At 36.4% G+C, this 21427-nt stretch overlaps 1 protein-coding gene across 3 annotated transcripts in view; it reads right to left on the bottom strand.

The window, feature by feature from the left end:
• BRAF (B-Raf proto-oncogene, serine/threonine kinase) overlaps nucleotides 1-21427 on the bottom strand; it is a 161485-nt gene that overhangs the window by 19839 nt on the left and 120219 nt on the right. For all 3 annotated transcript variants that reach the window (XM_060305225.1, XM_030854010.2, XM_060305226.1), the window contains 3 exons: nucleotides 8913-8959; nucleotides 7994-8112; nucleotides 4070-4201 (listed from right to left, as the gene is read on the bottom strand). In XM_060305225.1, the coding sequence (XP_060161208.1) occupies nucleotides 4070-4201; nucleotides 7994-8112; nucleotides 8913-8959 (298 nt within the window). The remainder of the gene's footprint in view (nucleotides 1-4069; nucleotides 4202-7993; nucleotides 8113-8912; nucleotides 8960-21427) is intronic.

Raw genomic sequence — 21427 nt, 5'->3', positions numbered from 1 at the left:
AAAAATTCTGTGGAGGAAGTAGGATACAAATAATTTACAGACAAAAAAAGAACCATGTAAAATTCCAAAAACTAATGAAGACGTTTTTTATTTTTATTTATTTATTTTGCGGTACGCGGGCCTCCCACTGCCGCGGCCTCTTCCGCCGCGGAGCACAGGCTCCGGACGCGCAGGCTCAGCGGCCATGGCTCACGGGCCCAGCCGCTCCACGGCACGCATGATCCTCCCAGACCGGGGCACGAACCTGCGTCCCCTGCATCGGCAGGTGGACTCCCGACCACTGCGCCACCAGGGAAGCCCGAGGTTTTTTATTTTTTAAACAAGTGATGATGGTAAGAATCAAATCAGTATGACGTTTAGATTTTATTTGGTACATTTAAAAGAATGATATAATGCTTTTTTTTTGAAATGTCAATATAATACACTGGAAATTACATTCTTTGCAACTATTTAAGCTTAAAGGAAAGGTCTTTCCTGGATGTAATTCATGGATAGAAAATTCAAGTAGCACTTAACTACAAAATCAATAGCTCAGTTTGAAATTCTGGGACTGGTTATTTTCATTCTCCATCTACAGCCGCACTCCTGGTATCCCTACCCCTTCATTCACTCCTCTGTGTTACTGGAGCACAGGTCTGCTCATCCTCAACATCACCCCCTGCACTGCCTCAACAGAACTGAGAGCACAGCCTGTGTTTTATTCACCTTTGCATCCTTCTATATCTCACAGTTTTTGCATACAGTAGATATCAAAATTTTTTATTAAAATAAAATAATTTGCATGTTGATAAGACACTGGTACTTATTATCATTTTCTGTCTCCTTGAGATCTTGTGCTTAGAACCCAGCCACCATACTGTGAGAAAGTCCAAGGTTCCTGTGAAAAAGTCGTCACAGAAAGACCCATGTCGAGAAGAATTGAGGCCCCTGGCCCTCGGCCAAGACTAAGCTTCCAGCTGACGGCTAACTGGTCACATACCTTCTCAGGTATGTTTTCAAGCCATTTTGGAAGTAGATCCTTTAACACCCAGTGAATCTACCACAGCCAATAATACCATATGAAAGAGATAAGCCTTCCACACTGAGAGAAGCTCAAATTGCAGATTTACAATTTGTCTAAGCCACTACGTTTTTGGTGGTTTGCTATAGCAATGATAACTGGAATTCACGTGAAATAATAAATGTTATGCTATTTTCTTCTAAGATGACACAGCACGTCTGCTCCAATAAAAAAAAAAGCCAATATACCTAGCTTAACTGAGCACATTATTAATCCCAATTTAGTAAAGAAGCTGCACTGAAAGAGAGCAAAACAGAATGATAAAGAGGGGGAAAAATGACAAAGCAATTTCTCAGACTTCCGGCACTAGGGTAAGTGAAGTAAAAAGGCATGCTACTCTGCAAAGTAACATAGAGGTGGTCATCCCTCAAGGAGCTAAGAAACCTGTTTTAGGAAAGAACTCAATCTTTGTAACTGTTAAGGAATTCTTTAGTTCATTCTCTTATTTTTAATAATTGAAAAAGAAAAGATACCTAGAGAGGTACAGTGGCCAGGTCATGCAGGTCATGAGTCCAAGGTCTGCCATTACATCACACTGCTTTACCAGAGTCCTGCCTTGAATTTACAGGCAAAACCTGCCACCTCAGACTATGGGGGGGTGAGAGTATAGGGGCATGGGTCATTACCATATTATATGGTAATGAAGCAGCTGTCCCATCTCCCATGGAAAAAAAAGAATATCCCTAGATTTTCAAATAGAAGTCCAATCTGAGAGCCATGGAGATCAAAGTATGAGAGAAAGAAAAATCAAATCAAGGAGATGGATGGAACAGTACCTGGGGGTTACTTCACTGAGGATGACTAGAGTTACTGATTCAAAAGAGGGAGTTCCATGGAAAGCGCCACTTGAAGAAAGCAGACTAGAAGGTAATGAAGTAGAATGGGGATGATGGGAAGAGTATATAATTCTTTCATATCCTTTTTCTTCATCAAATACTTGGTTTCAGACTGGCATATTCCAGAAGGCTCTAACTATACTCCCAGAAAGAATTAACTAGTAAAGGCCTTACCCATCTGTTGGTCACTCACTTACTTCTCTCATGGAGAGTAAGCCCTTGCCACATCATTTATTATACTCCCATGGAGGACAAAGCACCTAAAATGCCAAGAAGTGGATGAGTGCAGAACTCTGGGACACTTTTTCCATATTTTGGAGACACTACTACTTATTTCCATATATAACTTTATTATTTCATTAAAATAAACTTATTTACTGACAAATGGATTTCATCCAGATCTTAGGTTCATAAATTTTTATTATTTGTAGTCTCTATGATAAATCAATTAAAACTAAACTAAAATTCCCTCGTAATTCCTCTAGAAGAACAGAATGCATAGGAAAATTAAACACGGCATGGGGTATTATGCTGTATGGTTGAGTTAATAAGACTGTAAAAGGCAGAGCACGTGAAGCTGCTAAATTAGAGACAATCTTGCTCTTCAGACTGCTATAGTCAAATCAATCATCTCAGTGATCTAGGATCTGTCACAAGTACACTAAGTGCAATGTTTCAATGTTTTTATGTTCTTTAGCTACTATCTTGGTCCGTCCTGAATCGAAGTTTCATGGAGGCTTAAAAGATCAGATCATCAGAAGCCAGGTCATAGATTCCTTTTTAACACTTAAAGCTATAATCCAACACTCTAAAGCTATGAAAGTAGTTAGAAAGACCAAACAGCAATTTAAAAAATTAGTTTTATGCTGACTTATGTAGAAAGGCAGTCATTTTTAAAATTCTCAAAATAGAGAATCAAGACCACTGTTGGGTAAGGGCCATATGGTGATTCAATAAGCATATGCAAAGTATATGACAACTTAGATTACTTCTCTGATACCACATGATAGTTATAAGTTCTTAGTGAGAAAGCTACTCAGTATCTTCAGAAAGCTTCAGTATCACCAAAAAGACTGAGAGTTGAACTGTTGACCAAAACACTACTAAATGAAGTAATATATTTATACATTAAAAATTATCATTTCATTAGGTTGGGAGGTTATGATCAAACACATAAAACACTCATGCTTTTGAAGATTCTTTACACTGGTGATTCTCAACTTTGGTATGTATCAGAAACAACTAGCAAACTTATTAAAAATGCAGATGCTTGGACCCACCCCACTGAATCAGAATCTACTCCAGCATCTCCATTTTTTAAACAAATTATCCAGGTGATTCACATGTACATCACAGTATAATGTATAAATATTATTTAATCACAGTTTATATGGTCAACTATTGTTTTCTATTATATTAACTGTAATTGCAGCAATCTCTCTACACACACACACACACACACACACACACACACATGCACTTTTAAAAAGTTGAGGTATATGAGGTAATTTCAGTAAAGACAATTCATTTTTCTTGGCCAGTATTAAAAGACTAGGTGAATTTAATATGGCTGGGATCGAAAAGGCAAAGAGCTGCACGAGGCTATACTTTGGAAGGTAAGGAACAGAGAACAGAAACTTTTAGGAAGAGAGAAGTAAAAAATTCCCTCCTACTTGAATTCTCACCACAGAAAAATGAAAGCATGATGTAACAGTCCTTTCATTTACCTAGTTTTAAAAATTTAAGAAGTATGGAGAAATCTTAATAATTTTAAAAGGATTTGATATAAAGAAGTTCAGAGCTGAGGGCCTGGCTCAGAGAGCACAATCTGTGATAGAGTAAAAGGGATAAGTCCAGATGCTGTAGCAGCAGAGCTCATTCTTCTAACTGTGCCATGGTCAGGAGGCATGAGGTATAATCATTATTGCATCTCTAGTTTCTAGTCAGAAGATCAGGAGTTTCACTCCACTACAAGATTGAAGCATGGTATTTCCAGGAAAGGCCTTACATGCTATTATTACTGCCAACAGTATACAAAAGGTTCTAAAACTGGTGACAAAGATCAAGAGATCTATCTTTCATGCTTACCCAGGATCCAATACCTCTTTTCTACAATGAACTGGAGCCTTTCTACAAACAGTAAAATGAACCTCAAGAGATGGTAAATATTTACCTGGTCCCTGTTGTTGATGTTTGAATAAGGTAACTGTCCGGTCATCAATTCATACAGAACAATCCCAAATGCATATACATCTGACTGAAAGCTATATGGGTTTTTATCTTGCATTCTGATTACTTCTGGTGCCTGGTAGAACATAAAAAGAAAAATATTCTTGTTTATTCTTCACATCAACTGAATAAAGACTGAAAACCAAACTATTATAATTCCCAGAACAATGTTTCTATCATTAAATAACCCATGTAATATGTAATCAATTCTCTTACTTATGGCCAAAGAAATAAAACTGATTATGAAAGATAAATTTTAAAAAATGCTCTGTAAACTCTGAGAGAGGCAGTACTAGCTGAGATTCTATATACATTACTAAGATTTTATAATTTTATCAGCTGCCCTCTTTCTGTACAAAATACCATCACTGCCATTTGAATTTTTCCCATGACTTACCCTATCAAGAGTGAGTTCCTACCTTCCATTCCTGATTCAGGAAAGAAATACTAGACCTGTTGTTATGAGATGTTTGGAAGTAGCACAACCACTATGGTAATCACCTTAGAATTTAAGTTTTCCCATTGGTACAAATGATTCTCCTTATCTCAGGGCACCTTAGACAATAAAGGTAAAATTTCAAGACTGATAAACTCAAACTCCTTTCTTGCCTCCAAAAACGGTATAAATATGCTATGGATGCTTTATTAACAAAAGCAATAGACAGTAGGTAGATTTAGTAGAAGATGGTATAAAGAATCTTTTGGCTGCTGCTTCTTGGGCAAAGATACAGATCTAATCATATTTGTTACATTTTTACACATTTCAGTCACTGTATTCTACAGATAGATTTCTTATTAGCTGTTTACATGAAATACAATAAACAGTTGATTAAATCTTAGCTTAAAGGAGTTCTTTCACCTTGCATCTTCTGTATTGTTTCATTTGGAAGAAATTAGAGAAACTGCAGGGTATTAAAAAAACTTTGTGAAAACATTAACTTGATACCAAAACCAGGACTAACTGCAAAAATGAAAGACCTGGGACAGGATTCTTGGTTATTGGTCAGGGTAAGGCAGGTCAGGCTATCTCTCAAGGCAGGCAGTAAGAGCATCCAGCCTCACCTGCAAAACAGACTCACCTGTGCAGCCTTTAACCTCTCAACATCCAGACTACATTCTAGCCCAATAATATACCATCAGAGTCTGGGGATGGGAACAGCTTCAATTGTGAGTTTTTATAGTTCCCCAGATGACTTTAATGTCCAACCAAGGTTGAGAACCACTGATGAAAGATGTGTGGGAGATCCAGATGAGAGTAAAGGATTGCGGGGGGGGGGGCATGCAGTGAAGAAGGTTTTATCTATTTGCTTTTGCCATATATTTTATTGATAACTGCTCTTGGTAGTACAGCGCAAAATAAACCACATACAACTGTGATGTAATGAACAAGCCAGAATATAAGAGGCTGGTTATGCTACAGACATAATTTTCAAAGCCAGAACACAATTTCTGTGAGGGACAGTGTAAGAACTACCCTTTTAAAATTTAGTTTTATCTCACTGTTGTTGGTAGATCGTTTGATGAAATGTCGTATGGGATCTATTTATAAGAAACGCATGATTTATCTTCAATTAATTTAGTAATTTGTAAAAATTTTCACAGAAGTTTCTTTCTTCTTTAAGATATAAATAAAGCAAGGTTGAGAATACTATTGTAAATAATTCAGCGAATTACATAACCTTTGGTTCTGAACAAACTCTTCTCTCCTAGTCTATGGAAATACCATATTTGTTTCTGAAGGCAATATCAACCCAAAAGGATTTTACTCAACAATTAAGTGTACTACTGACTAATCTCTTGTCTTAAAACGCAGCTTGATGGAATAAAGGATGAACCCATCTACCCAGGTATCAACAAAAAAGAAATTAAAAGAAAATATAAACCTTCATGTGTAATAGTAGTCTATAAACTGTATAAACTAAGGTTTTTGGAAAAGGACAAATCTGGAGACTTGACTGAGCCTAACTTTCCCCGCAGTAGTTAAAATAAACACACCCTTAAAACATGTAACAATTGTTTCTTTATAATTGTAGGTTTTGCAATTTCTCTCCCCCTTAGGATACACTGTTATCTTTGTTACAAGGTATATGCCTTAAAGGTATCTGAGATCCAGATTACAATTATTAATTAGCTTCCTGTTTATAATTATTTATTAAAACAAACATATTGAAGAAAAAAATATAGCTAACTCTAATTACTAAACCTGAGAAAATGCATTCAAAATCCACTAGTTCAACCCAATGTTAAAGATGGAGAGACTTGGAGGAGGTCAAGGAACGTGCAAGTTAAGAGTCAAACAGAGCACGAGAGTACAGACCTTCTGACTCCTAGTCCAATGCCGCCCCCTTCCCACCTTGCCACTCTAATGCCAGTTATTATTACAAGAAATCACGGCCAAATTTAACCCTAGGCGTATCTTGACTAATTCAGAATCCTACCTTGGAATTCTCTTTATGGAACTGCTACAGATAAGTTCAGGGAATTTAGGCCAATGTGGCTTTGAAAGCCCTTGCAGCTTTTCTATTTCCAGCAGGGTGTCCCAAAGTCTTACTGCAGATTCAGTTATTTAAAGCTTAAAACTGCACTAAGAGTTTTGGGACACCCTGTATTCAGCTTGGAGCAGATGTTCTCAAACTTTTTGGTCTCAGGACTCTTTTTCAGTCTTAAAAATTATGGACAACCCCAAGAAGCTTCTGTTTATGTGGATTATACCTGTGGATATTCATCATATTAAAACTTAACTGAGAAACTGTTAAAATATTTATTAATTTAAATAACAAAACAGTCATTAGATGTTAACATAGATCACCCATTTTTTTTTAATGAAAAGTAACTGTATTTTCAAAAACAAAGTTTAGTGAGAAGAATAGTACTGCAATTCTTTTTTTTTTTCTTTCTTTTTTTTTGCCATGCTGCGCGGCATGTGGGATCTTCATTCTCTGACCAGGGACTGATCCCGTATCCCCTGCAGTGGAAGCGTGGAGTCTTAACCACTGGACCACCAGGGAAGTCCCTGCAATTCTTTTTGACTGGTTTAACAGCAGCCAGCTAGAGTCACATATTTGCTTATGCATTCAATCTGCTCTGATGTGTTGAAGAATATGAAGAAAAATCTAGTTTCACACAGGATGACCTTGGGGACCTCTGACAGGGTCTTAAGGACCCTTCTGAGAACAGCTGGCTTAAGAAAATGATCCTATGCTGCCCTTTTCACAGCCTGCTGAAAGTAACTGCACAGAAGTTTTAGTTCCCTTCTCTTATAACTTATCTTTCTTATTTTCCGCAAAGCAGAAATAGGAATAAAGAAAGAAAGAAAGAGCTATGCAGGGCCCACAAAACTGACAGTGTTAAAAATCTACCTTTCATTTTTCTTTTTGTCTTTCCTTTCCCGGCTGCCCATAATTATACAGTTCTTTCTAGTCTAAAGAAAGTAACTTTCCAATTTAGGCTTAAATAAGATTGTGAAACAGTCTCTCTCTTAAAAGGAGTAATTCTTTTATTGAAACCTTAATAATGGCTGCAGATCACACCTGCTTAAATTGCATACTTTTTTTTTTTGAAACCGGATACACAGAACATTCTGAACACAAAATATTTTAAAGAGACAATCTGAATAAAATTTAAACAGTGTTTATAAAATACACTTTTTGTTTGAAATATACTGAAACTGGTTTCATAATATTCTTTTTAAAGATAAAGAAAAAAGTTAAAATCTATTTATATATAAAGTAAGATCAACATTGGTTTTTGTGAATACTGAGAACTATGAAAATACTATATAGTTGAAATCTTCAGTGACTTTCTAATAACTCAACAGCATCTCAGGGTCCAAAAATTTAATTAATGGAGAAATAGCCTCAATTCTTACCATCCACAAAATGGATCCAGACAACTGTTCAAACTGATGGGACCCACTCCATCGAGATTTCACTGTGGCTAGACCAAAATCACCTATTTTTACTGTGAGGTCTTCATGAAGAAAAATATCTGAGGTGTAGTAAGTAAAGGAAAATAACAGATCTCATTTTCCTATCAAAGCAACCATTAAGAAAAATTTAGGTAAGAGATCTAATTTCTATAATTCTATATATTATGATATTCTTTAAAGAAGTATAGTACTTCATATTTCCTTTTAAAGTTAATAAATATGTTTTAAAAATAGTGTTATTTGGACTCTGTGACCTGCTTTTAAGATATTTGGTGCTTGAAATGTGGTAGGATGAGGTGAGATGTTTTCCTAAGTTTATGGGAGACATTGAAACTTTCCCATTAGATTTTAGTAATGTAGGCCCAAATATCTTTCTGGCACTGCTGGGAAAGCTGTAAAGGCTCTTCACTGGAATGAAGGAAGACAACTGGCAGACAGGATCTTAATTTGGGCTTATGGAAGAAGAAACGTTACGTTTTTCTCACCTCATTGTTATATAATGTAGAGCCTTCAGTTACATCTCAACTACCACTGAGCAAGGTCAGAGCACTGAAAGAAACTAGTAGATAGCTACAAAACTATGCATCTTGTAGTGCTTATAGAACATAAATAAGCAAGCAAAGAGTCCTACTATCATAATGACTTGATAGGTTTTTTTGTAATGGTCAATTGTTCAAAAACCAAAAGCAGGTTGTAGTACCTTGTACTACTATACTCTTGTGTAAACCCATTTATTAATTCCCTTTACAGTGTATTATTGAACTTAGCATGAAAACTGTTTTTACATAATGTGAAGATAAAATGCAGGAGAAAAGGTCAGGATGTTTTCAAACTTCGCAGACAAATTCAAGAAGGATACTATTACTCTTGAGGTCTCTGTGGATGATTGACTTGGCGTGTAAGTAACTGAAAAACAAAACATCATTTTAACCTGAGTAGAGCTAAAGACTCTGGCCTCAGTATCTACAGAACACATTTAGGGGTATAAATAAAGATTTATTTAGAATCATGATACAACTGCAAACTGTACATAACCCCTTTAAATAAGAAATAGTAAAATAGACTGCAAGTGAACTAAGGATTTTAGGACCATATTACTATTATGGTACAACCAAAATCTTTTCTATTGAAAGACTTTGCTTTATCTTTTACTATTTACCAATACAAACCTTCCACTCCAGTCAAGCCTATTTATCCAGGTCCTTTAAGTATACCTTGGTATTTAATCCCACCTCTGTGACCAATGCTCCCCTCTCACACCAAATTAGCTTTCATTCTATTCTCTACTGAATCATACTTATTCTTTAAGATTCAATATACATTATGACTCCTAAGTGAAGCTTTCCCAAGAGTCAACCACAAGTGATCTTTCTTTCCCCTGTTCAGTTATGTAGTAATTATTTTAACAGTTTGATTCATGTATTTTTTTCACCTGACTATGTTCATTTTCTATTTGGAATGTAAACTCCATTTGATAAAACTATTTTTAAAAGTAGAATTATATATTCTAAAAAGACCTTCTTAAAACTAGTGATGTGCTTACTTTCTAATGTAATGGACACAGTGAATCTATTTCAAAGTCAATGGTAAGTTTAAATCATCTGATACCCCTAAAAACTGTCTTAGTTGAACTGATTGAGGGAAAGATAGCTGCAACTTGAAATAATACTACTTTATTCTTGTGTAATCCTCTATTGTTTAGAAATTGCTTTACTAACTGTGTCTAGTTTATTTCTGTTTATCCCCAGTGCCTAGTACAGTGCCTGGCACGTGGCAGGTATTCAATACATATCTGTTGAATCAACTACAATAAGATGCATATAATGTCCTAATCAAGGTTATTTTTCTTCATTTAATACTGGAAAGAACAGACATATGAGACTTCTGAAATCTAACAATGACTGTTAGGAAATAAATTTTGCCTTAAAGTAAAACCTTAAAATTCAAATGATATAATCAAAATTATGTAATGAACACTGTTAAAAATGAAAGATTTGCAAATAATTAAGTTTATTATTTATACTTTCTCAATTAAATTTTAAACCTTCAATTAAATTTTCTCATCCAGAGATCAAGATCTCGAAATTTTTTCTCAGACCAAATTTTCATTTAAAATTACTTGTTTATACAAGTAACTCCTTCTCCTCCAATTACTCTTACATGATACTGTTTACTTCCTTCACAGCATTTATCACAATCTGAACTTATCTTGCTGTTATGATTTTTTAGGCCTAGCGTTTGATATACTACATCACACTGTCACTCTTCCATTGAAAAAAAACATGATGTCATAGGTCTCATTTGCTTAAAAAGTTCTGCAGTGGCAAACAAAGGTAAAAAACAGATGGAGAAAAATGAGTCTCAATCAAAAGCTGTTCCAAGATGGGGAGACCTTATCCTCATTAGAAAGAAAAGGGGACAGGTGATGATGCTGGCGGTGGAGCTCAGTGCTTCAGTCTGGTATTTAGTGCACAGATAAGGTGTTGGTCTTTGAAAAGACATTCTGTCTCCTTTGAAATTAAAAACAACAATAACAACAACAAATGGATGGTATGCATGAGAATACGGAGGCATGATGAAGTTATAAGATGGGAAGATAAAGGTATTTCTTGATGGATAGTGTCAATCCTCTCAACAAATCTGATACAAAGAAATACAGCAAGAATAAGGTAGACAGAAATGTAACTAGAGGGCTGAAGACAGAAAATTTCTGGCCAAGAAAGTACTAGGTAATTAACAAGATATAAATATGATGGCTGAGCTAGTGATATAACCATAAACAGCATAAATCTATTATAGGCCAAAGTTGCATATAGCTGCAACTTGAAATAATACTACTTTATTCTTGTGTAATCCTCTATTGTTTAGAAATTGCTTTACTAACTTATATCATTTAATAAACTCTTTCTGTAACACTTCTATAACAAAAGCAGCAAAAGAACAGAAATCCAGGTCTATATAATGGAAGGTTGGAAAGAAAAGAGACTTAAATTCCCCAGCTGGAAAAATGGGATAGGTATCATACCTCAATCCCTACATAATATTCCAGAGTAATTACTACCCTAAATAATTATATTATAGGCTGACACTAAACCATTATTTCCTAAGCACCAACCAGTTACAGTGGAAGACGCCAAAAACCACATAACTGGTTGAGGGTAAGGAAGGGAATAAGAATAAACTGACTTTGCTACAGATGATGCAAAAGTCTATCCATTACATAGGACAATTAAATTGGACCGCCTTCTTACCTTTCGAAGATGTTAAGTAGAACCTTATAAGTTTATAAAAGTAGCAGGAAAGAAAAAACATGCTATAAACTAAATGAATATCATTCTCTTGATAGGTTTCTGTTAGGAGTCTCCTTCCTTGTAAAAGAAAAAGTGTCCATTTACAGACTCAATTTAATCTTAAAGCTGGCAAATCATCCAGTAAAATTTGTTCTCTACACTGCTTCTTCCAAGGTCTTATCCAAGATTCAGCTTTTCAACATTCTTTTTAGACCACAATATGATGCCCCGAAAGGAAATACAATGCTCTAGATTTGATCTGATCAACACAAACTAGAGTGAGATTCTCATCTTCATCCTCCCCTTAAATGTAAGACCTGAAACCATAAAACTCCTAGAAGAAAACATAGGCAGTAAGCTCCTTGACATTGGACTTGATGACAAGTTGTTTGTGTCTGACACCAAAAGTAAAGGCAACAAAAGCAAAAACAAACAAGTGGGACTACACCAAACAAAAAAGCTTCTGCACAGCACAGGAAACCACCAACAAGATGAAAAGGCAACCTACCAAATGGGAGAAAGTATTTGCAAATCATATATCCGATAAGGGGATACCCAAAAAATATAAAGAACTCATACAACTCAGTAGCAAAAACCCCAATCTAGTTTTAAAAATAGACATTTTCCCAAAGAAGACATACAAATGGCCAACAGGTACATACATGAAAAGGTGTTCAACATCACTAATCACCAGGGAAATGCAAATCAAAACCACAATGAGATATCACCTCATATCTGTTAGAATGGCTATTATCAAAAAGACAACAAGAAATACCAAGTGCTGGCGAGGAGTAAAGGGAATACTTATGCACTGTTGGTGGGAATATAAATTGGTGCAGCTGCTATGGAAAACAGACTGCAGGGTCCTCAAAAAATTAGAAACAGAATTACCATATGATGTAGCAATCCCACTTTTGGGTATATATATATCCAAAAAAATTTAAATCAGGATCTCAAAGAGTTATTTGCACTCTCATGTTCACTGCAGCATTATTCACAACAACCAAGACGTGGAAACAACCTAAGCGTCCATGAATGGATAAAGAAAATGTAACACACACATACATACACACAGGAATAAGCCATAAAAAAAGAAGGAAATCCTGCCATTTATGACAACATGGATGGATCTTGAGGGCATTATGCTAAGTGAGATAAGTCAGAGAAAGACAAATACTGTATGATCTCACTTACATTTGGAAAAACAGAACAAAAACAAAACCCAAATTAATCTTCATCTTCCTTACAGCGGGAAAAAATGTTTATTGCACCAGCCATTACTATTATGGCAGCCACAGTCACTCAACTGACTCCTATTAAAATTATATTCAATTACAACCCTAGAGAGTTGTTGTTCTTGCGTTGCTCCTACAAAACCATTTCCCTCATCCAACATTTGTATACTTCTCTTTTTTGGACTTGGATAAGACTTCATATTTTGTAGACATGACCTATAATTTCAGCTTATTAAAATGTTACTTTTCACTAAAAAATAAGTTATAAAAGATCAGCATGCTAACGATGCCCTCATCTAAGTTATCTGTAAATACGCAGTCAGATTCAAGAGAAGAAGGAGGACAAAAATCTCCTAGCTTAAGACCTTCAGGTATGACAATAATACAGTTATGAACCTAGTTAAATTCTTCATATTTGTTACATATCTCCATCTTATCCTCAAGAATATCATGAGAAATATTATTCAAATACCTTGCTGAAATTCAAATACTATGCCTACACCATCTGTAGGTGCAGGCATTTACCAGTCTAGTCTATTTATAAAAGCCTCAAGTATCTCTCACTCAAGTTTGCTGCTATTTTCTTGTATTTTCTACTATTTCTAAAACCAAACGACTGGCCTACACAGACATTAGCACTTCAGTCCTCTTTCATCTAATGCTACACAATTTCAAAAAAGTTCATCAGTCTTCACACAGCAAGTTAAGTCTCTCCTCTGACACCAATAGAGAATTCAGCAGTTGACTGGACTGGTATGCATGACGGTGGTGACAAGGTGTTATTTTATCCAAATACAGTTTCAAATTCTGGTCTCCCTTCTACTTTGTTGCCCTCCAAGCCCTCATAATCACAATGTGGAAAGTGAGCAAGACCGAAGGGAATGCCCTTCTGCTACTCCTGTGTAGTCAGTAATCATTTACCACTTTAAAGTAATTAAAATCCTTAATACATGGAGTTCACACATTTTTCAGTTGTGCTCTATAGTGGCCTAAATTCTATTTTTACTTAGATTTTTCAGTTTCTGTCGCGTTAAAAAAATCAAATTTATTGAGAGGTATAACTAGTATACAACACAAAATGCACCCAATTTTTATGCAGTTTAAAGGGTTTTTCACAAACACATATATATACACTTGTCTAAAGACCAACCACAATCAAGATGGATATCCATCACCCCTAGAAGTTTCTTCACACATTTCTGCAATTAATAACACCCACACTAGGCTCAGGCAACCACTGATAATGATTTCTGTCACTAGCGATTAGTTTTGCCTTTTCTAGAATTTCACATAAACATATGGCTTCTTTTGCTCAGCATGATCCTGAGATTCACACACTGGCTGCATGCAATATTAAGAGGGTACAGATATACCATAACTTACCCAGTTACCTGTCAGACATTTGGGTTGTTGTGTTTTTTGGCAATTATGAATAACATACTATAAACATTCATGTACATATCTTTGTTGTTGACTTGTTTTCATTTCTTTTGGGGAAATCAGTAGGATTAGAATTGCTCATATGGTAATTTTAATTTTAAAAGAAACTGCCAAAGTGGTTGTACCATTTAAGATCCTCACCAGCAATGTATAAGAATTCTGGTTACTCTGCATCCTTGCTAATAAACCTGGTATTGTTGGCTTTGATTATAAGCATTCTAGCGGGTGTGCAGGGGAACCTTGTCTATTTTAATGCCTAACATATTGAACATCTTTGCATTGCTTATTTGCCATTCTTTTATATTCTTTAATAAATTACTACAATCTTTTGCCCATTTTTCCACTGGGTAGTTTGTCTTATTACTGAGTTGTATGAGTTCTATATATGCTTTGGATACAATTCTTTAACCAGATAATGTATCTTGCAAACATTTTCCTCAAGACTGGGGCTTGTCTTTTCATTTTCTTAACAATGTCTTTCAAAAAGCAAAAGTTTTGAATTTTGATGAAGTCCAATTTACGAATTTTTTCTTCTACGGTTCTTTTTTTTTTTTTTCCTGCGGTACGCGGGCCTCTCACTGTTATGGCCTCCGGACGCGCAGGCTCAGCGGCCATGGCTCACCGGCCCAGCCGCTCCGCGGCATGTGGGATCTTCCCGGACCAGGGCACGAACCCATGTCCCCTGCATCGGCAGGAGGACTCTCAACCACTGCGCCACCAGGGAAGCCCTCTTCTACGGTTCTTAATTTTTGTGTCCTAGGAAATCTTTGCCTATCTTTGGGCTACAGTGATTTTCTCCTATGTTTCTTCTAGAAGTTTTAGATGTTCAGCTTTTAGTCTTAGGTCTGTGATCCATTCTGAATGAATATTCATGCCTTGTATCAGGAAAGGGCTATTTATTTATCCTATGTGGATATATAGTTGTCCCAGCAACATTTGTGGAAAGGACTATCCTTTCTCCATGAATTGCCCTAGCATCTTGGTTAAAAAAAAAAAAAAAAAAAAAGACAATTGACCACAGACATAATAGATATATTTGTAGGCTTTCTTTCCTCCCTGTGTTGACTCACACATCTATCCTTATGCCAGTATCACAGTGTCTTGATTACTGTGGCTTTATAGAAAGTTTTGAAATCTCACACTAAATGTCCTTCAACTTTGTTCTTTTTCAAAACTGTCTTGCCTATTCTAGCCACTGCATTTCCATATACATTTTAGGATCAACTTGTGAATTTCTACAAAAAATCCTGCTGAGACTTTGACTGGGACTGCACTGAACCTATAGATTCTATAGATCAATTTGGAAAGAACAGACATCTTAACAATGTTGAGTGTTCTAGTCCATGAATATGATATTTGTATGTCTTTTTTGTTTCCTATCTGGGACCTCCATTAGAGAGGGTATAATTCCTCTTTGGAAAATATTCTCATCATTGTTTCTTAAGTACAACACTGGCCTGAAGAGAATAAATGAGAATGTATTGTAAACATGGAATATCATGATATTGATGGAATAGCAAAAACTATGCTATTCTCTCTTTTTAAGTTCATTTCAAACATTCATAAGCCCAAATACATAAAATCAGAAGCATGATATTTGTTTATTTATAAGAGCAAGACAGCTCAATGTGGGAAAGGACAGATATTTGAAAAAATGTTCCTGGGACAATTGGATACCCATATGAGGAAAAAAAACCTTCAACCCTTACCTCATACCAATTTGAAGTGGGTTGAAGAACTAAAACTAAAAGCAAAAACTGTAAAACTTCTATAAGAAAACAAAGAATTACTATCACCCTCTTGTACATGTAAAGCATTTTCAAGTTCTCAGGATATTTTTACATCACTTGGTTTTATAACCTTTTTGTTTCCTTGTGAGGCAAGCAAAAAGGCGATAATGCCACTTATGCTGATGGGAAAACCAGAGCCCAGAGGACCTAAGTGACATGACCAGAGAGGCACAGTGGAAAGGGCATGGGTTTTGAGTGTACAGATTTCACTTTGAATTCCAACTGTATCACTTACTAGCTATACGACCTTGGGTACATGACATAATTTCTCAAAGTTTTGGATTCCTAACCTGTAAAATGGAGATAATAATTATGTTCACCTTCATAGGTTCTTTCTTCCACTTATTTAACACATATTTATTGAAAGCCCACCATGTGCTAAGCAACAACTGTTCTAAGTCTTGGAGATAAGGCAGAAAATCCCTACCCTCAAGGGGCTTGCATTTTAGTATAGAAGATAGAAAATAAAAAAGATGTATGAGTAGAATATACTGTATTCTATAGGTGGGAGACAGAAAATGCTAAGTTGTAGGGGGTTGTAATTTTAGGCCAGGGAGGGCCTCTTTACAAAGGACATTTTGGGTAAAGATTCAAAGGAGGGGAGGGAGTCATGCAGATATGGGATAAGAACACAGTAGGCAGAGGGACTAGCAAGGGCAAAGTCCTACAGCAGGTGTGTACTTCCCATGTTCTAAGAATGGCAAAGAAGGCAAACTGGCTGGGAACAGAAAGAGCAAGAGGGAGAAGAGTAGTGAATGAGCTGAGAGAGGGAGTAAAATAGGCAGTGGGGGAGGAAGGGTCGTGGTGGTGGTCACATTACAAGGACTATTATAAGGCTTCCTTTCTGCATGAAATGTGAAGACACTTGAGGAGCAGAGGAGCAACGTAATCTGACCCAAGTCTTCAAAGGACCACTCTGGCTGCTGTGCTGAGAGTAAGCTGAGGGTGGGTAAGGGTGGAAGCAAAGCACTCATCCAGCCAAGAGATAACTGTGGCTTGAATCACGGTGACAGGAAAATAGGTGATGAGAAGTTGTAACAGTCTAGATATACTTTAAAGATAGAGCTAACAGGAGCTGATTAACAGATTGGTTGTATGGTATGAGAAAAAGAAAGGAGTCAAAAATTAAGTACAAAATGTCAGGCATAAGCAGCCTAAGAACAGAGTTGCCAGTTACTGAGATGAAAAGACTGTTTGGAAGGGCAGGTTTGAGGAAAAAGATCAGGACCTCAGAACTAGACATCTTAAATTTGAGATGTCCATTAGACAATCAAGCGATGTTGAGCACACAGTTAGATATGACAGTCTGGAGTTCAGAGGAAATGAACTGGCTGGAGACTGGCACAGAAAAGGTAATTAAATGGTATTTTAACTCACGAAACTGGATGAGATTACCAAAGGAACGTAATCCCTGGACTATTCCAATATTTAGGGAGGTTAAGGAGTTGAAAAAGAATTAGCTGAGAAGGAACAGATAGTAAGGAGAAGGAAAATCAGAATATGATTTAAAGTAGAGTTTCTCAAACTTTAGTATGCATACAAATCACTCAGGGATCTTGTTAAAATGCAGTCTTCAATTCCATAGATCTGGGGTGGTGCCTAAAATGTGTCATTTGAAAAGGCTCCCAGGTGGTAGAGTTTAAAGGATTAAGAAGAGGTTTCATGAAAAAGAGTGTGATCAAATGCATTATATATTTCTGATGGGTCAAAAAGATTGAGGACTGAGTATTTAACCACTGGATCTAGCAACATGGTAATTATCTTATTCAGAGATATTTCAGTGAAGTGTCAGGGCAAAAAAGCCTGATTGGAGTGGAGTCCAAGACAAAAGGGGAGGGAAGAAAATCAGAGAGTGCGTATCAACAACTCTGTTGAGAAGTTTTACTATAAGAGAAACAAGAGGAATGAGGTGATAGCTTCAGAGGGAAGTGGGATCAAGGAAGGGACCTCCACAACTTTTTTATTATGAAAATTTTTAATCATAGAGAAAAATTAAAAGAAGAGTACAATAGGGGCTTCCCTGGTGGCGCAGTGGTTGAGAATCTGCCTGCTAATGCAGGGGACACGGGTTTGAGCCCTGGTCTGGGAGGATCCCACATGCCGCGGAGCAACTAGGCCCGTGAGCCACAACTACTGAGCCTGCGCATCTGGAGCCTGTGCTCCGCAACGAGAGGCCACGATAGTGAGAGGCCCGTGCACCGCGATGAAGACTGGCCCCCGCTTGCCACCACTAGAGAAAGCCCTAGCACAGAAATGAAGACCCAACACAGCAAAGATAAATAAATTAATTAATAAACTCCTACCCGCAACATCTTAAAAAAAAAAAAAAAGAAAAGAAGAGTACAATAAATACCCTGGTGCCCTCCACGTAGGTTCAACAATTGTCAGCATTCTTCCAAATGTGCATGATAAGAAAGATGTTTTAAAATGGGAGAAAATCCAGTAGAAAAGGAAAATCTGATGATGTACAGGAGAGAACCACTCAAAAGATGTCAGTGAGTAGGAGAAAGGGGATGGAATCTAGTGCACAAAATTGAAGGACTGGCTTTTACTCTTAGTGATAAAACAGAAAAACTGAGCATGAATGTAGGTAGGTAGGTAGATATTGTGGTGGGTGCTTCTAATTTTATTAATGAAATGGCAAGCAAGGTTATCAGTTGACAGTTCTTGGAGAAGAGGTGTTGGAGAACTGAGGATAAAGGAAGTATGAGAGTGTCTACGAGAGAGGAAGAGCAAAAAACCAGGGAAAGGAAAGTATGATTGCTGCATGGCATTAAGGGCTCACTTGAGGTGTTGAAAGGATTGACTAAACTGAAGAAGCAGAACAGTGTAGAGTTTAAGGAAATACACTCTGGAGCCAAAGGGCTTGCGGCAAGTCACTTGGCCTTTTAAACTATAGTTTCTCCATCAGTAAATAGGGGATAATAATAGGATCTACCTCACAGGGTTGTTGAGGATTAATTGAGGTAGTATACATAAAGTACACAGAACAGTGTCTGGCACAAAGTACTATGTAATCGCTAAATATATCACTGTATATAAAAAACCACAAAACATAGCTGGTATAAAAAAAGAGTGAGTTACTAGTAGTATCAGAGCTGGAGTCAGAACATAATATTTATTGATCAGTAAAGATGTCTAAAATAAGAGCAAGTAAAAAATAAAGGTAAAACCAGTGTGATTCCATATTTAAAACGACAACAACAAACCACTGTATACAGTATTAAAATACAGAATTCTGCAAAGATACACAATACTACACATCAAAACACTAATGGTACTTCTCTCTCAGTGGAGTATTGGTGCTTATTTATGTTTACATTTTCTAAATTTTCTATAATGATTATGTATTTCCTTATAATACCTTATATTTTGAAATTAAGAAAAACTGCAACAAAGGCTAATGTAGAAATCACTTATTCTTACCATACTTAACACGGTTAAATTTTTACACATTTGCCTCCTGTCTTTTAAAAAAATTTATACCTGTAAAAAGGTTGTGAAAGTAAAACACAACTGTAGAATCTTTTTAATTAAAAGCCAGAAACCACAAGAATTTTATATAGGTAAAGCTAAAGCCCCTCTCTGCTTGATAGCTATCCCCATCTTGACCCCTTTTTGCCATTCCTGGAGACAACAACTACTGAGCTTGGCATATACCTTCTAATCTTTGCTTTAATACTTCTACATACATATATGTAAGACTTAAAAAAATATATATAGGGCTTCCCTGGTGGCGCAGTGGTTGAGAGTCTGCCTGCCAGTGCAGGGGACACGGGTTCGAGCCCTGGTCTGGGAGGATCCCACATGCCACAGAGCAACTGAGCCCGTGAGGCACAACTACTGAGCCTGAGCGTCTAGCGCCTGTGCTCCGCAACAAGAGGAGCCATGACAATGAGAAGCCCACGCACCGCGATGAAGAGTAGACCCCGCTCGCTGCAGCTAGAGAAAAAGCCCTCGCACAGAAACGAAAACCCAACACAGCCAAAAATAAATAAATAAATAAATATATATAATGTTTTGTTTTTAAAATTTTAAGTGGTCTCATGCTACAGCTTGCTTTTCTCACTGGACATATTGTAAAGCTGATGTTGATACATATATTATTCATTTCTGCTATATATTCTTTCCCTGCACATATGTGCCAAACTTTCTCAGTCCTCCAGTGATGGACATTTATGTTTCCAATTTTTCACTATTATATATTTTCCTGTAATACATCTCTTCCTATACACATCTCTTGGAACAAAAGCTGGTGTTTCTTGGGGGTAGGCCAAACACTGTACATTTTAACAGATACTTCCAAAATGTCCCCAGGGTGGTTGGTTGCATGAGGAGTGTCCCAGTAAGCAATTCCCCTAACCTTCATCAACACTTAACCTTGCCAGAATTTAGGAATTTGCCCAATTCCAGTGGGTAAAAAATAGTGTGCTTCTTCTAATTTGCATTGTTTGTGATTATCAGCATCCTCCTCTCAATTACTGTTTTTATCGACCAGAAAATGACGTTTGCTAGAATTATTCTTCAATTAATTAGAATTATTTTCAATCATTAATACATGTTCACCATCTTCTCAGCTTCAATTCATTCTTCTATCTTTCCTATAACTAGGTTTACTTATGAGTAAAGGCAGGCATACGCTTCATTATTTTAAAAAGTAAATTGTGAGCATTTATCCCCAAATTATTTTTAATCACCTTATATACAGAATATAACACTCCTGTGAGTAAACAACAGACCACAACCTTTTCTTTGTGCCTCCTTGATTTAACATTTAGTCAATTTTATAATAAAGCCTAATTTAAAATTATTAATAAATATTAGACTGAAATGAAAAGTCCTGCAAAGAAACAGCACAATAGACTGACGAGTCCTGAAATTTCTTTAGTAACATTATTCTTTAAAATACCCTGGCCCTTAGGCTGAATCAATGACTATCAGGTGAGAAGATGATAAACATACTACATGAACCCTGATTCCTAAGAGTGAGTCTTTAATTATCTACCACTAGAATAGCTCTGCTCTCTTAAAGTTAACCTAGGAATCAGAAATGATCTTTTACTGAAGAGAGAGAACAGAACCACACAGGAGAAATGTCACTCATTCACCGTGTGCTTATATTCTATAATCCAATAAAGGTGACATATTTGAAAGTCCCAATGATTCACCTTCCTAATTACTAAAGTTTTTATCTTATGAATGACTGTGACCTCAATACTTTATACAATGAGATAGGATGCTCTTATTCTGCTTATACCCTGTGACTTTAGAGTCAATTTTGCAAAGTAGAAAAGATCACTTTCAATAGCATCTGGAAATCATGCCGGGGGCAGAGTATTTTGAAATGAGGCTGTGCAGAAGTACATTATTAAGCAGCTATTTAAATAGTCTATGGAGTTACTGGTCAGCTACATCTAGCTTGTTCTGTTCTTTGTGAAATGATGGTGGAAGACAAGGGAAGAGGAACCCGACATTTAAAAGTTTAATAATTGCAAGGAAATTAATTTCCAGTGTACTGTAAATATCAGCATTTTAACATTTTAAATTGTTATCTGAATGTTCCTTATAAAGCATCTGTTCTTGTTTCATAGATAGAAAATCTTTTATCTCTGAGAAAAG

Source organism: Globicephala melas, chromosome 9 (genome assembly GCF_963455315.2).
Source record: "Globicephala melas chromosome 9, mGloMel1.2, whole genome shotgun sequence".
Lineage (NCBI taxonomy): Eukaryota > Metazoa > Chordata > Mammalia > Artiodactyla > Delphinidae > Globicephala > Globicephala melas.
This window is presented reverse-complemented; position numbering and strand designations above follow the sequence as displayed.